The sequence below is a fragment of the Pan troglodytes genome, chromosome X (assembly GCF_028858775.2).
Source record: "Pan troglodytes isolate AG18354 chromosome X, NHGRI_mPanTro3-v2.0_pri, whole genome shotgun sequence".
Taxonomy (NCBI): Eukaryota; Metazoa; Chordata; class Mammalia; order Primates; family Hominidae; genus Pan; species Pan troglodytes.
The window spans coordinates 148,175,358-148,196,481 of NC_072421.2; the positions used below are offsets into that span (position 1 = coordinate 148,175,358).

At 40.4% G+C, this 21,124-nt stretch overlaps 1 protein-coding gene across 13 annotated transcripts in view; it reads left to right on the forward strand.

Annotated features, from left to right (window-relative positions):
- Positions 1–12,774, forward strand: part of MTM1 (myotubularin 1) — a 110,770-nt gene extending 97,996 nt beyond the window's left edge. For 8 of the 13 annotated variants that reach the window (XM_016944412.3, XM_063804319.1, XM_063804318.1 and 5 more), the window contains 3 exons: positions 14–127; positions 3,076–3,252; positions 11,064–12,774. In XM_016944412.3, the coding sequence (XP_016799901.1) occupies positions 14–127; positions 3,076–3,252; positions 11,064–11,231 (459 nt within the window). In that variant the 3' untranslated portion in view covers positions 11,232–12,774. The remainder of the gene's footprint in view (positions 1–13; positions 128–3,075; positions 3,253–11,063) is intronic. The other 5 variants (XM_063804321.1, XM_063804322.1, XM_054676934.2 and 2 more) reach the window with 1 other exon arrangement.
- The last annotated feature ends 8,350 nt before the right edge of the window (positions 12,775–21,124 follow it).

The window sequence follows — 21,124 nt, forward strand, 5'->3', positions numbered from 1 at the left end:
TGTTTTTGTTTAGTTCCCTACAGCTTTTGAATTCAATGAACAATTTTTGATTATAATTTTGGATCATCTGTATAGTTGCCGATTTGGTACTTTCTTATTCAACTGTGAATCTGCTCGAGAAAGACAGGTGAGTTAAAATGCTGTTTTTTTTTTTGATACATTGGGCTTGCCAAAATGTATGTAGTCTGCCATGAAATATAAAAAATATGATAGCTTGTAAGACACTGTCTTTGACCTCAAAGAGTAGGAATTACATTAAAGGTATGCATTTTGTGTTATATAAAGGAATACCTGAGGCTGGGTAACTTACAAAGAAAAGAGGTTTAATTGGCTCACAGTTCTGCAGGCTGTACAAGGAGCATAGTGCCGGCATCTGCTTAGTTTCTGGTGAGAGCCTCAGGCTGCTTCCACTCATGGCAGAAGGTGAAGGGGAGCCAGTGTGTAGAGATCATATGGTGGAAGAGGAAGCAAGAGAGAGGGGAGAGGGTGCCAGGCTCTTTGTAACAACTCAGCTGTCTTGGTAACTAATATAGAGTGACAACAAACACCTAAGAGAGAGCATTAATCTGTTCATGAGGGACCTGTCCTCATGACCCAAACACCTCCCACTAGGTCCCACCTCCAAAATTGGGGATCAGATTTCTTTTTATTTTTTTGTTTGTTTGTTGTTGTTGTTGTTGTTTGAGACAGGGTTTCACTGTCGCCCAGGCTGGAGTACAGTGGCACAATCTTGGCTCACTGCAACCTCCGCCTTCCTGGCTTAAGCAAGATTCTCCCACCTCAGCCTCCTGAGTAGGTGGGACCACAGGTGCACACCACCACAGCCAGCTAATTTTTGTATTTTTAGTAGTGATGGGGTTTTGCCATGTTACCTGGGCTGGTCTCGAACTCCTGAGCTCAAGTGATCCACCCGCCTCACCCTCCCAAAGTGCTGGGATTGCAAGTGTGAGCCACTGCGCCCAGCCTGGCGATCAGATTTCAACATGAGGTTTGGAGAGAACAAATATTCAAACTATGACAGAGGTTCCCCCAAAAGTAAAAATATAGCTACCATATGATCCAGCACTCCCACTATTGGATACATATCTAAAGGAAATGAAATCATCATGTCAAAGAGGTTGTCTGCAATCTCATGTATATTGCAGCACTATTCACAGTAGCCAAGATATGGACTCAACCTGTGTCCATCAACAGATGAATAAAGAAAACATAGTACCTATATACAGTAGACTACTACTCAGCCATAAAAAAGGAAATCCTACCATTTGCAACAACATAAGTAAATCTGGAGGACATTATGCTAAGCGAAATAAACCAGGCACAGAAAGACAAATACCACATGATTTCCCTTATGTGTGGAATCTAAGAAAACTTGAACCTATAGTAACAGAGAGTAGAAGGGTAGTTACCAGGGGCTGGGGAAGGGGTAAGGGAAAGAGGAACATAGTGGTCAAAAGATACAAACCTTCAGTTATAAGTACTAAAGACCTAATGTGCAGTATGGTAATTATAGTTAATAATAATGTATATTTGAAATTTGCTAAAATAATAGATCTCAAGTGTTCTCACTGCAAAAAAAATTGGTAACTATATGAGGTGACAGATGTTAATTAGCTTGATTGAGGTGACTATTTCATAATGTATACATATATCAAAATATCACATCGTATACCTTAAATATGTACAATTTTTATTTGTCAGTTGTAAATAATACTGGGGGAAAAACACAATTGTTTCTGGGAAAACAGGTGAGAGAGAGCACTTTTTTTCATAACCTTGTCAAACGATTTGACTTTTTAAACTATGTGCATATATAAAAATAAAAAGAGTAACATGCAAATAAATACAATGTGGTATATAGATTTTGGCATCAAAAAGGTACAACTGAGGTTTTAGGTGGATTCAGAGAAAGGCAAAATTATGCTGTCATTATTCATGAAATGAAATACATATGTTTAAGACATTTCTTTTATTTTTCTTTTGAGATGGAGTTTCGCTCTTGTCACCCAGGCTGGAGTGCTGTGGCGCGATCACGGCTCACTGCAACCTCTGCCCCCCAGGTTCAAGCAATTCTCCTGCCTCAGCCTCCCAAGTAGCTGGGACTACAGGTGCCTGCCACCACTCCCAGCTAATTTTTGTATTTTTGGTAGAGACAGGGCTTCACCATGTTGGCCAGGCTAGTCTCAAACTCCTGACCTCAGGTGATCCGCCTGCCTCATCCTCCCAAAGTGCTGCAATTACAGGCGTGAGTCACCACACCCGGCCACGAAATTTCTTTAGTCACTTATTTTGGGATGTTCTTTTTGGTTTCCAGTTTTACCTTATTGCTCTTTTCTTATTAAAGTCATTACTAGGAAAAGTTTCAGATTCTACCTTTGGTAATTTTAATTCTTGTATTTTTGTTTCCCTAGCTTTGGTGTTTTTTTTTTTTTCTTCCTCTCTCTAGTTTATGGTCAAAATTTTGTAAACGCCTGCAATAAAAAGCAATGAAAATGTGAATATCTTTATGAGATGGCAACACTAGGCTGAAAAGCTTAGACTTCGTGTAGTCAGTTATCCAGATGTTTTCAGAGATATGGATGTTGACATGATGTAGATTAAACATCTGGATGGTTGATTAAAATAACTGTGTCCAGATGCCTACTGTCAAGTAGACACAGATTAAGATTTCATAGTTCCAACAAATGGAAAAGTTTTAAAAGTCATTGGGATCTTAGGATAATTTTTCTTTTCACTGAATTAAAAAGAGTATACCACCCATCTGTTCATAAATGTTTTACCTAGCCGGGAATACTCTTCTTTGGTCAGTGAATTGCATTTAATGGTACAGTATCCTGCGCCCCTGTCTTCAGGCAGAAATAGTGGCTCTCAAGCTAGGCCATTACCTATGCAAATATCGATAAGTGGCTGCCAAGCACTCACTGGCCCATGAGGCTTTTTGAGCTATTATGAGGATAATGTAAATGTATGATTCAATTTGATGCTGAACTGTATTGCTACAGGCTGCAAAATGGTTTGTGGATTTATGTGTGTTTTTACTTAGGCTTTCCACTTTCTCTCTCTCTCTCTCTGTAGAAGGTTACAGAAAGGACTGTTTCTTTATGGTCACTGATAAACAGTAATAAAGAAAAATTCAAAAACCCCTTCTATACTAAAGAAATCAATCGAGTTTTATATCCAGTTGCCAGTATGCGTCACTTGGAACTCTGGGTGAATTACTACATTAGATGGAACCCCAGGATCAAGCAACAAGTAAGTGAAGTAGCACTGTTAAAAGATAGCAATGTCAACTGCTTGCCTTAGATAATGTTATTTGGTATGGATTTTTTTTAACAGCATGAAGAAAAATATCAGACTCTAAAAACACACTTATTGTTAAAGTCAACCTTAATTTAAATTTTTTTAATTACTAAACCATGTGTTTTGATGTTAAGCTGCAATTCTTCTGCCAATGTGATATAATTGTTTACTATAATGCAAGCTGATTTAAAGCTCTAGAAAATTTGAGTTTTCATAGCCAGAGATTTCCTTTGATCACTTGAAGTAGTTATTCATTATATAGACATTGTTTGAAAATTCTTTACGTTGACTAGACTTAGATGATCCTGTTAAGAAAATGTTTGGTACTCTCATTCAGGTGTATGCACTAGGTCAGCTAACATCAGATTGCTTTTCACTGAGGGTATTTACTTCTAAAATAAAGATAATTACTCTGTCAATGGTAGTAAATTCAGTTGGCCATTTATCAAACAAAAATGGAAACAATGAGTTTGAAGTGAAAGACTCTACATTTTGTTAAAGACACACTTGGGCTTTCCATTCTCCCACCTCCACTCCATCCATAATCAGAAGGAAAAACAGCCTGCAGTACTTCAGTTTATTGATTTGTTCTAAGCATTGTAAATATTCAGTATTTGTGATGGTTCTTTGTAAAGGTTTGCACATTTTCCTGCAGTGTGGGTGGTCGACTACCTGTTCTCACAGTTCAGTCTTGCATCAGCACCAGCTTTAATGCCAGAAATAGGCTGGCCACAGCAGGGTCCCGTAGCTGTGGCCTCTCTCTCAGATTGTTCATTCCTCTCAGGCAGTTGGCTGCATGCCAGTCTGTGCCCTACCTCCTCACTGGAGAAGTGCCCATTTCAAGCTGGCACCCTCATTTCAAGGTCTGTGCTACTCGCGTGAAAGGCTTTTGCAATTTGGTGATGGTTGAAATGTGTATTCTTTTGGAAAGTAACAGATTCCAGGGCTTGAGAACATTCACTTGTTTAGTTTGGAATTTGAGAAGCACATGGGAGGAATTTATTTAACAGTAGTTCTAGCATTTTGGAATATCAAGGAAAGAATAAATAATAATCCTTACAGAATTCTAACTGCTTTTACAAGAGATGTGTTCCTTATTAAAAATTTTTTTTATAGATGAACACTGTGTTTGTCCTATAAAATAAGCCTTTTCCATATTTGTCATGGCTTGTTTTTAAAATATTGGCAATGAGAAAGTACGGACAGTTTTTGTGTAAGTCCTGTAATCTCTTCTCACCCATTTGTACTTGGAGAAATTCTTGAAATTCAAGGAATTTGGAGCAGTTCATTTCTGAATTCCTAAAGGTAATAATGATAATTGTGTGACAGGTCAAGTTTGAGGGTACATCATTAGAAGAACTTATTAGAATATATTTATCCCCCTTAGTCTCACAGATCTTGGCAAAATGGAACTGGCCTGGAGAGGAGTGCTCATTCTCTGGTAGGGGTTTTTACTTCGAGACAGGAATTGGCCTATATTATGATCTATTGGCATGAATTCAGAAAAGAAATAACTTATCCTTTCTATGTGGATTTTCTGAATATGAAGGATCCTACACACATCTTTATCTCCCTAGGCACTTTGTGTTTTCATCTACCAAATATTGAATGTTCTCATGCGTCAGGCACTAGGGGGATGCAGAGATTAAGAAGAAATGGTCTCCGCCCATGAGTAGCTCCCAAGCTGGTAGGGGCGGCCAGAAACATAAGCCAATGATTATAATGCACAGGGATAAGTGTAAGAATAAAAGTATGAATTAAGTACATTAGGTTTTCTTAAAGATCTGCTTATGTAGAACATTATTTCATACAGAAATAGATTAAATCGCATAGGACTTTTAAAAGTACATAATATAAACCTAAAAGAATGTACTTAACCACTTAAAAGTTAAATTGTTATTCAGTTGTGTGAGCCAGAAGGTATACAAACAATTACTGGCCACCTGTAGTATTCACAGCACTATGGTGGTATACTATCAATGTTGAAAGATACAAAAGAATATACAGCCTCATAATGAGCTGTTAGCCTCAAAGAAGGCAGGATTAGTGTGCTTTTAAAAGCAAAAGCCACCAACCCTTGCTGACATAAAATCTCAGCAGAGTTTATGGAAAGACCAATGCTTACATTTGAAAAGCTATCAATAAGTAGATCTGGTACTTTTATTTAATACAAGGAAATTACTCATGTCAAAAGCATAGTCACATTACAAACCTGAGTAGGAATTTTGGCTGCCAGTGACCATCATACGGTACTCTAGGAACCGCTGCATTCCATGTAGCTGTTAATCAGGGTTACACTGGATGTACTGAAATTTTATATAGTGGTAACTGAAGGATGAGATTCAGGACAAATATTAGCAGGTTGACCTGTGTGGCATTTGTTTCAGTCATTTTTGATAGAAAAATTTAAAGGGATATGAATATGAAAATTGTTTGAAGCCTACAATACTTCCATAATGAGCTGATTGCCTATCTTCTTTTCCATGCCAAGCTGGGACATACTTTATAATTCATTTCCCAAGTGAGAAGTTGAGGTATAGTATTTTATCACTTGGCTTCAAGTTTTCATTTCTTGTTGTCTTTGTATTCTATCACAAATGGACTCTTCTCTTCTTTTACCTCCTCTAAGTGGTTTGTGTTTGTCTTTAGCCCAATAACTTCTATATATTTTATACCCATTACTTGACTGAATTATCTTTTTATTTCTAACAGTTTTTCTGTTTACTCTTTTCAGTTTTCTGATGATACAGTCATGCCATCTGCAAAAATTACTGTTACCCGATTTCTTTTTCTTATCTAATTGCACATGCTCATTGTAATATTCCAGCTGATTCTAAATTCTAATACTCATATTTCAAAGGGAGGTTTTAAAAATAGCCACAGTTTTGGAGGAGAATATCAAGGAAGAACCTGCCCTGCTATATAGCAAGACTTATTTGGAACAGAGTAGAGCCCAGAAACAGACCTGCGTCAATGTGGAGACTTGGAATAGTAAGAAGGTGGCAATGTAACACATCCCTATGAGTGGAATGTTCAGTAAATGGTGCTGGGACTGGAAATGAAAGTTAACATGTGAAAACAGAACTCCTCATGTTTCCCCCAAAACCTCCTCCTCCTGCCATCTTCCCCATTTCAGTTCGTGGTAGCGCCAGCCTAGTCGCCCTGGTCAGGAACCTTAGAGTCATCCTTGACACCTTTCTCTCCCACACCCCATGTCCAATCAATCTGTCAGGAGAGCTTGTTGGGCTCTGCCTTCAAAACACATCTAGAGTCCAAGCACTTCTCATTGAGCTCCCACCACCATGCTGGTGTGTGCTGCCTGCCCTCTCCCATGTGTGGCAGCGATAACCTTCTAGCTGGACCCCCTGATGCTACCTTTACTTCTTTCTACTCTTCTCAGCATGGCAGCCAAAGCAGATCATGCCACTCGCCTGCTAGAAACTGGCCAGGTAGCTGCTCACCTCACCCAGAGTCAAGGCGCAAGTCCTTACAATGGTCCCTGAAACCTTGTGTGGCCGCCACCCCACCCCTTACCTCTGTGACCTCCTGGCATCCTCACCAACAACCTTTCTCACATGCTCAGCTTCAGCCAGACTGGCCTCTGCTCTTCTTCAGGCACTCAGGTATCCACTTGACGCCCTCCTTCATCTCCCTTAAGTCTTTCCCCAAAAGTCACCTGTTCAGTGCAGCTCACTCTGACCATCCAGTTTAGAGTGGAATCCTGTTACCCTGCTCTAGTCTTCTGTAGAATTGATCACCTTCAAACATTCTGTGAAACTCCCAGGATCGTTATGTTCGTTGTTTGTCCGTCTCCCCCTGCTAGAAGATAAAGGCCATAAAAATAGGTATTTGGGCCTCCTTTGTTCACTGCTGGATCCTGAGCACCTAGAACAGTGTCTGGCCCTCAGTTGAATTTTAAGAGAAAAATGGGCAAAGGATATTAGCAAGCATCCCACAGCACTTACTGGGTGTTAGGCATTCTACCAAGCGTAATGCTATATATGCATTTTTGAAAAGCTTCCACTGCCAGGCCACACACTAAAAGTCACAGTGATCATAGGGAGAATGGGATTAAGAGGCTTCTGCAATCCTATGGGCCTTTGTAACCAGAGCACTAATGAAAGCAGCAATCCCAGTAGAAATGTGGGCATGGTTCCATGTCTGCTGCATTTGTACCTGGCTTTAGCTGATTCACGCCTTGGCTGCCTGTAGTGGGTAGAATGGTGTGTCCCCCAAAGGACAGCGACCCACAACCTGTGAATGTGACCATATTTGGGAAAAGGATCTTTGCAGTTGTGATTAAGTTTAGGATCTCAAGATGAGATCATCCTAGATTTAGGGTGGGTGGGCCCTAAATCCAATGACAGATGTCCTCCTAAGAGAAAGGAGGGGAAGATTTGAGACCCAGACATAGAGGAGAGAAGGCCATGTGAAAACAGGCAGAGATTGCAGCGATGCTGCCATAAGCCAAGGAACACCTGGAGCCACTAGAAGCTGGAAGAGGTGAAAAAGAATTCTCCCCTAAAGCCTCCAGAGGGTGTATGGCCCTGCTGACACCCTAATTTGGGGCATCTGCCCTGCAGAACCATCAGAGAGTAAATTTCTGTTGTTTTAAAAGCCACGCAAGTTTGTGTTAAATTTTTTAGGGCAACCTCATGGCTCATGCTCCCTTCTCTAGGATACAGGTTCTAGAAAGTGTCTGCTTCTAATAGAGACCATTCTCCTGAACATTAAAAATTGGATCCAGGCCAGATACAGTGGCTCACATCTGCAATCTCTGCACTTTGGTAGGCTAAGGCAGGAGGATCACCTGAGCCCAGAAATTCGAGACCAGCCTAGGCAACATAGTGAGACCCCCTCCTCCATCTCTACAAAAAAAAAAAAAAAATGTTTTAAGTAGCCAGGCATGGCAGTGCATGCTTGCAGTCCTAGCTACTTGGCCAGCTGAGGCAGGAGGATCGCCTGAGCCCAGGAGTTCGAGGTTACAGTGTTCAAGATTTTGCTGAGCTACGATTGCACTGCACTCCAGCCTGGCAACAAAGTGAGACCCTGTCTCTTTTAAAAAAAAAACAAAAACGTAATACTAAACCACAGCATTCTTCATCAGTGCATTGTCTTCACAGCTTCCTTGTTGGTGTGCACAGCTTCAGCAAATAGTTCAACACAGTAGAAAGCACGATGGTTCTGGAAACCACTACATGTGGAAGGCACTTCTGTAGACGTTTGGCTTTTTTCTTTTTTTTTTTTTTCTTTTCTTTCTTCAAAAAAAAAGGGTGGGGGGATACATGTGCAGAACGTGCAGGTTTGTTACATAGGTATACGTGTGCCATGGTGGTTTGCTGCACCTCTTGATCCATCCTCTAAGTTCCCTCCCCTCACCCCCCACTCCCCAACAGGCCCTGGTGTGTGTGTTCCCCTGTCTGTGTCCATGTGTTCTCAATGTTCACCTCCCACTTATGAGTGAGAACATGCAGTGTTTGGTTTTCTGTTGCTGTGTTAGTTTGATGAGGATGATGGCTTCCAGCTTCATCCATGTCCCCGCAAAGGACATGATCTCATTCCTTTTTATGGCTGCATAGTATTCCATGGTGTGTATGTACTGCATTTTCTTCATCCAGTCTATCACTGATGGGCATTTGGGTTGGTTCTATGTCTTTGCTATTGTAAATAGTGCTGCAGTAAACATGTGTGCATGTGTCTTTATAGTAGAATGATTTATATTCCTTTGGGTATAATGGGATTGCTGGGTCTAACAGTATTTCTGGTTCTAGATCCTTGAGGAATCGCCACACTGTCTTCCACAATGGTTGAACTAATTTACACTCCCACCAACAGTGTAAAAGTGTTCCTGTTTCTCCACAGCCTCGCCAGCATCTATCATTTCCTGACTTTTTAATAATCGCCATTCTGACTGGCATGAGATGGTATCTCATTGTGGTTTTGATTTGCGTTTCTCTGATGATCAGTGATGATGAGCTTTTTTTCATGTCTTTGTTGGCCGCATTGTATGTCTTCTTTTGAGAAGTGTCTGTTCATATCCTTTGCCTACTTTCTGATGGGGTTGTTTATCTTTTATTTTTATAAATATGTTTAAGTTCCTTGTAAATTCTGAATATTAGACCTTTGTCAGATGGGTAGATTGCAAAAATTTTCTCTTATTCTATAGATTGCCTGTTCACTCTGATGCTAGTTTCTTTTGCTGTGCAGAAGCTCTTTAGTTTAATTAGATCCCATTTGTCAATTTTGGCTTTTGTTGCAATTGCTTTTGGTTTTTTTGTCATGAAGTCTTTCCCCATGCCTATGTCCTGAATGGTATTGCCTAGGTTTTCTTCTAGGGTTTTCATGGTTTAGGGTTTTACATTAAGGTCTTCATATATTGCTTAAGCTTTCTAGAAAGTGCTTGCCCCTGATCCCTTCAAAACATTAACTTTCTGGAGTACTGTTCTGTTGTATATCTTGACCTGGGTGTGATTACCTAAATGTATACGTATGTCAAGATTCACTGAGCTGAACATCTGAAGATTTTGCACTGTGTGTGGTTTATATCTCAGTACAAAACTTTTAAAACTTAACATGCTGGGAGAGTCACGTTATGCTCCAGCCTGACTTCTGCCTTTGTATCAACATCAATCCCTTGTTTACTCATCAAAGTAGTCACCATTGTAGCAAAACAGATGTTATTAACTCACTTCACTCACACAATGCCATGTGAGGGCTATGCTGTTTTGATTCCCATTTTACAGATAGGGAAATGGAGGCACACAGAAGGTGAGGGGGCAAACCCAGTATTCATACCCAAGGCGGAGCATAGCAGAGCCGCTATGGCTGTCAGCCATGTATTCAGATGGGCAATAAGCACATGAAAAGATGTTCTAGCAGAGCAATACAAACGAAAACTACCGTGACATACCATGCACAGCCCTCAAATTGGAAAAAAGAATAATAATCGTATGCTCCCAAGTTCTAGTGAGAATGCAGAACAATGGGAACTGCCAGGTATCACCAGCAGGAGCCTCTCTGCAGGCAATTTGGCAGCATCTGGTGAGGTTGAAAAGACCATATTCTACTTCTCAGCAGTTCCACCCCTAGGAAAATTCCTTAGAGAAACAGTCGCATATGTGCTTGAGGAGATGTGTACAAGGATACTCAGTACAGCATTGAACACACTACCGAGGAGCCCTGGAAATCACTGATTACCCATCAGCCTGGGAAGGGGTGGAGAAACTGGTTTATTCCTTCAATGCAACTTAACAAGGATGAAATTCAGAAAACATGTTGGGTCAAAATGTCAATTGATAAATACCAGATGGTACCAGTGATGTAAACTTTGATAAAACACAAAGTAATACTGTATTTTGTTGCTGGATACTCACAGGAAAAGTGTCACAAATCTGCACAAAAAGGAAGGTCACATGGCAACTTGAGAAGAGTTGTCCCTCAGAGTGAAAGAGGACAGTGGGTCTGGGACGGGCAACACAGCTGTGTCTCGGCTGACACATTTTCAAAGATGGTGACACGTGTGAGGAAATGTGCACATTAGGTATTTCTTGGTGATCAAATACTTAGTACTTGGGTGTTTGGTACTCTGTGTTGTACTTTCCTGTATGTGTCAATGAGGCAGTAGTTAAGGAAAGTATGTATTATGGTAAACTTTGAGTAAAGGGCTTATTTACAAATCAGCAGTCACAGCAGATGGGTGGAACACGTGAGTTCTCATGACGTGCGTGGCGTAAAGTGTAACTCAAGTCTCTGGTTCTCTCCAGCAGCCGAATCCAGTGGAGCAGCGTTACATGGAGCTCTTAGCCTTACGCGACGAATACATAAAGCGGCTTGAGGAACTGCAGCTCGCCAACTCTGCCAAGCTTTCTGATCCCCCAACTTCACCTTCCAGTCCTTCGCAAATGATGCCCCATGTGCAAACTCACTTCTGAGGGGGACCCTGGCACCGCATTAGAGCTTGAAATAAAGGCGATAGCTGACTTTCATTTGGGGCATTTGTAAAAAGTAGATTAAAATATTTGCCTCCATGTAGAACTTGAACTAACATAATCTTAAACTCTTGAATACGTGCCTTCTAGAATACATATTACAAGAAAACTACAGGGTCCACACGGCAATCAGAAGAAAGGAGCTGAGATGAGGTTTTGGAAAACCCTGACACCTTTAAAAAGCAGTTTTTGAAAGACAAAATTTAGATTTAATTTACGTCTTGAGAAATACTATATATACAATATATATTTTGTGGGCTTAATTGAAACAACATTATTTTAAAATCAAAGGGGATATATGTTCGTGGAATGGATTTTCCTGAAGCTGCTTAACAGTTGCTTTGGATTCTCTAAGATGAATCCAAATGTGAAAGATGCATGATACTGCCAAAACCAAATTGAGCTCAGCTTCCTAGGCATTACCCAAAAGCAAGGTGTTTAAGTAATTGCCAGCTTTTATACCATCATGAGTGGTGACTTAAGGAGAAATAGCTGTATAGATGAGTTTTTCATTATTTGGAAATTTAGGGGTAGAAAATGTTTTCCCCTAATTTTCCAGAGAAGCCTATTTTTATATTTTTAAAAAACTGACAGGGCCCAGTTAAATATGATTTGCGTTTTTTAAATTTGCCAGTTTTATTTTCTAAATTCTTTCATGAGCTTGCCTAAAATTCGGAATGGTTTTCGGGTTGTGGCAAACCCCAAAGAGAGCACTGTCCAAGGATGTCGGGAGCATCCTGCTGCTTAGGGGAATGTTTTCGCAAATGTTGCTCTAGTCAGTCCAGCTCATCTGCCAAAATGTAGGGCTACCGTCTTGGATGCATGAGCTATTGCTAGAGCATCATCCTTAGAAATCAATGCCCCAGATGTACATGCGTTGAGCGTATTCTTGAAAGTATTGTGTTTATGCGTTTCAATTTCAATGGTGTTGGCTTCCCCTCCCCACCCCACGCGTGCATAAAAACTGGTTCTACAAATTTTTACTTGAAGTACCAGGCCGTTTGCTTTTTCAGGTTGTTTTGTTTTATAGTATTAAGTGAAATTTTAAATGCACAGTTCTATTTGCTATCTGAACTAATTCATTTATTAAGTATATTTGTAAAAGCTAAGGCTCGAGTTAAAACAATGAAGTGTTTTACAATGATTTGTAAAGGACTATTTATAACTAATATGGTTTTGTTTTCAATGAATTAAGATTAAATATATCTTTGTAAATTATTTTATGTCATAGTTTAATTGGTCTACCAAGTAAGACATCTCAAATACAGTAGTATAATGTATGAATTTTGTAAGTATAAGAAATTTTATTAGACATTCTCTTACTTTTTGTAAATGCTGTAAATATTTCATAAATTAACAAAGTGTCAGTCCATAAAAAGAAAGCTAATACTAATAGCCTAAAAGATTTTGTGAAATTTCATGAAAACTTTTTAATGGCAATAATGACTAAAGACCTGCTGTAATAAATGTATTAACTGAAACCTAACACTGTTTTCAGGGCTGTGAGTGTGTATGTGTTGGAAATGTGCATGGTGGCCATCTGATTTCTTTGCCCGGGTCTGCTTCATGTACTTTTTATCTCACCGGCAACCTTGCAGGGCTCTCCCAAAATTTCAGCAAGATTGGGCATTTAAGTGTATTAAACAGTGCAGATTTTAAGAGTCACGACTGTCTATGAGGATGGCTTTTGCAAAAGTGAACGCGCAAAACTTCAGGCTCTGAATAGGGAACACAGCAGTTGATAGTAAGGGATGCGAAGATACTGGTTAAATAAGCCATAGTTGACGTCTCGTTAGGTAAGAATTTTTAAAATTCTTCAAACAATATTGCCAGTTGGAGATTATGTCGTTTACGTATGTACGTTCTAAGAATGCTGAATAGTTGTAGCAGTAAACTAAAATTGACCATTTTTTGGCAATCAGAATAGATCACGTCCAACAGAGCTTAAAGAAAAAAAATCAGAATAGGACTCTTAAATGACTAAGTGTATCTTTCATAACGATGAGTATTTGAAGTGCTTTGTGAAGTCCTTCCTCAGACATTGCCTCATTGAACCCTCACTAGGACCTTATGAGCTAGGGGGCATTCTGTTACCCCTATTTTTCGACTGAGGAGAATGCTGTTGTTGCAGGCGTTCACTGACATGCCCCACGTCCTACAGCACCACCACAAGTTTCATACTGGTGTTAGCCTGAAGTCTACATTTGAGTTCCCACTGAATGGCCTGAGCTCTGCCTTCTTCATTGAAATTGAAAGAACCTCTCTTCCTGGGACAACTCTTCAAATAATTCGGAATCATATACTTTTTAGTATAGGTTTTGTTTCTAAATATAGTCATAGCACTTTCTGACCTGTTTTTGATAATGCAGCAAAGCTTATCCTTTTGCTTTCTTGGAGGGAATAATATTCAAAAAGTCTCAGAATAAGCTGAGTAGTATCTTATCACTTGCATAATGCCGCTCTATGGTGTCATTCAGACAACTCTTGTGGCATTTGGGTACATTAGGCAAAAGCAGGACTGTCTAAAAGGAAAATTCTTAATGTGGGAATTTATTAAAGAGTGTATACAGCTGTTACTGGAGGATGCACCCACTGGTGGCCATTAAAGCAAAAGAGGGGACACCCGAGAGAAATGGGAAATGTATGCAGTGCGCACCCCACAAACAAGAATAATGGCACATTTGCAGAAAAGCGTTACATGGTTGAACTACATTTCAGTTGAATTTTTTAGGTTTGCAGAACCACTACAAGTATGAAGCTAGAATACCAATATTTGAAGTAGTCTGACATGCCAAACTTCACTGGTAGATTTAAAGTTAAGGGGTTGTTATCAAGGTCTTCCTTCCATATTGAACATACTTGGAAGAGGAAAGGGTAGTAAAATGCAGTATTCTCACTTTCTTATGAGGCTTAGATTCAGACATGGATTAGTTCTTATTTGCAATTTCTCCTTTAAAACCGAACGTGATAACGTATTTTAAACACATAAAGTGGCTCAATGCTTAGACACGACCATTAAGCCTTAGCAGTTTGTTTCTCCGGCTTTTGAGAGCGCTGCTTATTCATTTACAGTGGTTCTGAAATTGTTTCACAGTGGCTTCCATGCAAATTATAAAAGTTGCTTACATTTTATGAACTCTGTATCACAAAGCTATATTAGAATCCTGGATGGGATGTGTGGAAACCAGGCTTCTCGTCGGCACCAGCACTGACTTGTGGCCCTATTTCCTGAAGGAAAGATGTGAGTGAAGTCCTCCTAGCTCCCAGACGCTACAGATATGGAGAAGGCCTCAGCCTCCATCTGCTCAGTGAGGGTGTGGGCTGCACGTTCTCAAAGTTTCCTTACAACTGAAACACAGCCCTTCTCAGAAATGCATTTTTAATGACATTTCATGCAGAGATTCACCTTTTTAATTTTTTTAAATTTATAACTGACACATTGTAATTGTACGTACTTATAAGGTAAAATGTGATGTTTCAATGTATGCATATAAGCCAGGCGCAGAAAAACAAACACTGTATGGCCTCACTTACATGTGGAATCTTAAAAAGTTGATCTCATAGTAATAGAGAATAGAATAGTTACCAGAGACTGAGGAGGGTAGTGGGAAAGAAGGTACCAGGAGAAGTTGGTCAATGGGTGCAAAGTTACAGTTAGAGAAGAGTAAGTTTTGGTGTTCTCAAAAATGCATTTTAATCACTTGTGCATGTAAAATATTTATCACACAAGATGGCATTTGCCTCATGAGTTTCCTGTTTCTGCTGTAAGAAATCCTCACAAACTTAGTGACATTGTCTTAAGACACAAATGCATTATCTTAAAATTCTAGAGGTCAAAAGTCTGAAATGGGTCTCACAGTTAAAATCAAGATGTTGGCAAGGCTGTGTTCCTTCTGGAAGCTCAAGGGAAGAATTCTTCTCCTTGCTTTTTCCAGCTTCTCATGGCCACCTGTATTCCTTGATGCCACGGCCTCTTCCTCCATCTCCAAAGCCAGCAGCAGAACATCTTCAAGTCTCTGACTCTCTTTTTGCCTCCCTCTTTGACTTTTAAGGACCTTTGTGATACATTGGGCCCATCTGTATAGCCTAGAATAATCTACCCGTCTCAGGGTCAGCTAATTGGCAATCTTAATGCCTTCTTGTCTTGTAACATATTCACGGGTTCTGGGGATTGGGCTGTGGGCAACTTGTGTGTGGGGGTGCATTATGGTGCCTACCACACCTCAGTTCCTTTAGCTTTGGATGGTCAGAGAGTATGCAAGGTGAGAAATCAGACACTGCTAGGCTTTCCTATTACAAGCTATGCAATTATAATTAGGTAAATGACTAGTTCATTTCCTTATATCTCAGACAAAATTTACACTTACAGTTGCCTTCAGTTTTATTCTCTGTTTCTATTGTTGCTTCTATCCAAAGCCCCAGACCATGTACTTCAACTCCCTTGGTCTCTAAATGGAAGAAAGGGAGCTATTAATTTGGGCCATATGTGCCAAACACTGTACTATTTAGCCTCCCCATAACCTTATAAAATTGATCATAATTTTTTGGTCATTTTACAAATGAGAGAGGCTCAGAGCCAGAAGTATTTTTTATTTAAAGTAAGATCACGTCAACAAATATTTTCTATTATGACACAGACCCGTGCCAGCTGTCGAAATACAAATAAATAAAACAGTAGGCTCCTTCAAGGAGCATCTGGCTTAGTGGGAAGACAATCCAGTTAACCAGTAATTTCCAAGCAGGGTGCTGCCTGCAAGGATAGAGACAGATGGTGGACTTCTGGGCCAGTATAGGGAACTAGGGAGGAACTTCTTGGCAATATTGTCAGAACTGAGCCTTGGAAGCTAAGTAGACATGCAAGGCTGGTTTAACATATAAATCAATGTAATATACCACATTAACACAATGAAAGATAAAAACCATAAAATCATCTCAATTGATGTGGAAAACCATTTCACAAAGTTTAGCATCCTTTTATGATAAAAACTCTTGATAGTTTATATTTTAAAAGTTTATCAACATAATAAAAGCCATTTATGAAAAACCCACAGCTAATGTAGTCAATGGGGAACAAGTAAAGGCTTTTCCCCTAAGATCCAGTACAAGGCAAAGAAGCTCACTCTTGCCACTTCTATTCAACGTAGTACACAGTGCCAGGTGCAGTGGCTCATGCCTGTAATCCCAACACTTTGGGAGACCGAGGCAAGGAGATCACTTGAGGCTAGGAGTTGGAGACCAACCTGGGCAATATAGCAAGACCCTGTCTCTACTTAAAAAAAAGCCAGGTATGGTGGTGTGTACCTGTAGCCCCAGCTACTCAGGAGGCTGAGGCAGGAATTTGAGGCTGAGCCCAGGAATTTGCTTGAGCCCAGGAATTTGAGGCTGCAGTGAGCTATGATTGCACCACTGCATTACAGCCTGAATGACAGAGCAATTTCAGAGACTGCACCCTGTCTCTGAAAACAAAAACAAAACATAGTATTGGAAGAACTGGCAAGAGCAATCAGACAAGAAAACTAAAAGGCATACAAATCAGAAAGTAAGTAAAATCATCTCTGTTTTTATTTTTCTTTGAGGCAGGGTCTCACTTTGTCACCTAGACTGGAGTGCAGCAGCGTAATCATAGCACACTGCAGCCTTGGCCTCCTGGGCACAAACAATCCTCCTGCCTCAGCCCCTCAAGTAGCTGGGACTACAGGCATGCACTACCAAGCCCAGCTAATTTTTTTGTATTTTTTGTAGAGATGGGGTTTCACTATGTTACCCATGCTGGTCTCAAACTCCTGAAGTGATCTGCCCACCTCAGCCTCACAAAGTGCTGGGATTACAGGCGTGAGCCACTGTGCCTGGCCCAAAATTATCTCTATTTGGAGATGACATGATCCTATATGTAGGAAGCCCAAAAGACTCCACACACAAAAAAGCTGTTAGAACTAATAGATGAATTCAGTGAAGTTTCAGGATAGAAAAATCAATGTACAAAAACCGGTTGCATTTCTGTACACAAATAACAACCTATCCAAAAAAGAGATCAAGGGAACAATCCCATTTATAATGGCATCAAAAAGAATAGAATGCTTAGGAATAAATTTTGCCAGGAAGGTGAAAGCTCTGAACACTGAAAACTGTAAAACTCTAATAATAAGAAAGTGAAGAAGACACAAATAAATGGAAAGATATCCCATGCTAATGGATTGAAAGAATTAATATTATTAAAAAGGGTCATACTACCGAAGGCAATATACAGATTCAACACCATCCCTAGCATAATGGAATACTACACGCCCAGGATAAATGATCAGACCACAGCTACATGCAACACAGTTGAATCTCATAAGCATGTTAACTAAAAGATGCCAGGTACAAAAGAATATAAAGTAGCTCCCCCTTATCCATGGGGGATATGTTCCAACACCCCGAGTGGATGCTTGAAACCACAGATAGTACCAAACCCTATATATACTATGTTTCTTTCCTATATACACATAACTATGATAAAGTTTAATTTATAAATTAGACACAGATTAACAGTAGTTAATAACAAATTAGAACAATTATAACAATATGCTGTGATAAAAGTTACGTAACTGTGTTCTCTCCCTTTCTCTCCCACTCTTCCCCTCTTGAAATACTGTCATATTTTCAGACCATTGTTTATCATGGGTAACTGAAACCATGGAAAGAGAAACCTCAGGTAAGGGGGAACCACTGTATACAATATTATTCCATTCATATAAGTTCAAAAACAAACTAAATTCATGTTTTGGGATGCATGTGTGGTAAAACAGCAAAGAAAAGCAAAGAAACCATCACCATAGAAGGGAACACTATGAGCAGAAGCAAATGGTGCATTAAGTAGGATGCAGCATTTGTGGAACTCAAAGCAAGCAGGTATTCCTGAGTCGTAATGTGAACGGGCCTGGCAAAAGATGACTGAGACGCAGGCAGGGGCAAGTCATGGAGTGCCTTGGGGGTCATGGGTGGGAGATGGATTGTAGGGTGGCAAGGCTGGGGACAGAAAGGCAAGTTTGAGGCTGATGTAGTTGACCAGATGGCGAGAACTGAGCCTGGAATAGAGACAAGTAGAGATGGAGATTGAAAAAAAAATTTGTTTTAAGTTTGTGACTGAAAAAAAGAGACAAGAAAGAAGTCAAAGATGGTACTGAAGTTGTTGGTGGCTGCAATTGGTTGGCAAGTGGCATAATTTTCAGAAATAGAGGATATCAGGAGAGGATCGAGTCTAGAGCGATGCTGAGGCCAGTTTGGGATATGCTGAATGTGAGGAGAACAGGTGTCCAAGATGTGGTTAAGTTTAGCTCTGAAGCTTACAAAAGAAGTCGGAAACACAGATTTGGGGATAAAACTATGGAAGTAGATGACATTGCCCATGCAAGTAAATGGAGAAAAGTGGCACGCCCCAACTCCAGATTGTACAGGACAGACAGAGGAAGAGGAGACTTGGGATGAGATGGAGAAGGAAGGTCAGATAAGTGCAGAAGCAAACAGTTGCATCATGGAAGGTAAAAGAAGGATAATTTCAAGGAGTGAGTGCTTAGCATGGGAGATCTGGTGAATCAAGGATAAAAAAAAATGTCCAGTCAATTTGGAAAGTAAGACGTCCCTGGAGGACATTCGCAAGAGCTCTTTCATTGAGGCAGAAGTCAAAGAACAGCGAGTTAAAAGTCACCAGCCAGGATTCTAGCTCAAGCAGCTAAGGGGTGCAAAAGGCCGGAAGCGCACCCAGTTTGAGAAACTATCATTTTGGCACCAGGGTCTGCTTTAGCACCACTAAGCTGCAAAAAGACGCGATGGCCTGTGTTCTAGGTCCTAGGGCAAGGGCCGTGTAACAGTGAAGAGAAAAGAGAAACTGAAGAGGAATAGCCCCACCTCCTGCAGTCATTTATTCAACAAGTACCTGTGAGCTCTATCAGTTTAAATGCGACTTGATTATGGCACTCTTCCCCAGTGCCCCTCCCCTCAATACTGTCTTAGGTCCCAGCGCTCTATGCTCCCTCAGGGCCTTATACCTCTCCTACTATTGCACTTGCCATACTTTGTTGAAATGAATGTCTTTCTTTTTCACTGCACTCTAAGCTGCCTTGTTTTTAGCTACAATGCCCAATAGGCTGCCTGGCACATGGTAGGTGCAAAATATATATATTTATTTGAACGCATGAATTAGTGAGTGAATGCACGAAGGGTACACAAGAGTGGGATTCTCTTTCTAGAGGGTTTGCTATAATGAAAGGCGAGAGTGGGGGGAGGGGGGAGGGATAGCATTAGGAGATATACCTAATGCTAAATGACGAGTTAATGGGTGCAGCACGCAAACATGGCACATGTATACATACGTGACAAACCTGAACGTTGTGCACATGTACCCTAAAACTTAAAGTATAATAATAATAATAAAATTTTTAAATAAATAAATAAATAATAAAAAAAGATTGACAGTAAAAAAAAAAAAGAAAGAAAGGCGAGAGATTGGATAATAACTGTTGAGAAATGAGACAGACAGAATGGGCTTTTGAAAGGAAGAGACTTTCTTGGGATCATACATCGGGAAGAAGCCAGTGGCGAATGAGAGATTGCATAGAGAAGAGGGAGCTGTTACCTGATTGAACAAGGCCTCAGAGTGGGGAAGAGCCCAAGGACACAGAGGAGGATTTGCTTTGCACAACAGAAAGGACTCCTCTTCCTCAGCAACTAGAGAAGAGGAGGGTGGGTGCAGATGAAGAAACATTGATGGAGGGAATAATGGTTCCTCAAAGATGTCCATGTCCTAATCTCCAGAACCTGTGAATATGTGAGGTTACATAGCAAAGGGGAATTAAGGTAGCAGATAGAATTAAGGTTGTGATACTAGCTGACCCTTATATGAGGAGATCATCTGGATTATTGAGGGGAACCCAATGTCATTACAAGGCTCTTTAAAAATGGAAGCTGGAGGTGGAAGAGACATCAGAGTCATAGCCGTGCCATGAGAGAAAGACGACTGGCCATGCTGGCTTTGAAGATGGAGCAAGGGGCCTGGAGCCAAGGACCGCACAGCCTCTAGAAGCTGGAAAAGACAGGGAACAGATTTTTCTCTACAGCCTCCAGAAGGAACACAGCCCTGCCCACACCTTGAGTTTAGCCCAGTGAGACCTGGGTTGGACTTTCATCCCCAGAAATAATAAATGATTAATATAATATTAATAATAATTAGTGAGATAATAAATGTATGTTGTTTAAGCCACTAAGCTTGGGTAATCTGTTACAGCAACCATAGGGTATGAATACAAGGGGGATAGGGAATTTGAGGGAGTTCATGCCTGATTACCTCGATGTTCTTACACACTCCCACTATACCCACGATAGCAGAGGCCTGTAAGGAAAATTGCTTGGCCCAGAGCAGAGGAGAGGGAAGAAGATTCAAATGTCCCTGAGAAGTGGTGCTCACTAGCAGGCTTTCCAGTATAGTTCAAATTCACTTCACCTCAGTAGTTCAAAAATCCTCAGGCATCAGTCTTGTGGTGCCCCCAGGTGCCTGGTGGAAGCAAATGCTCTATGGAGGAACACACCTTTATCGCAGCCTCTAAGAATTCTCGCAAATCATTTTTCAAAGAAAATGAACATCTCTCAGTGAAAAATAGCAGACAGAAAGCCTTCAGCGAACATCAATAGAAACAAAAAAGCAGAAAACGACTTGTAAGACTTCAGATTATTCAAATTATCAGACACAAGCAGTCATTCTGCTGGAGTTGGCTTATATAGGTTTGTCAGAGACAACTGTGAGCATCTCTTCCTAATTCTGTATTCAGTGATGTCAAGGTGGTACTTTGAAATTGGCCAAG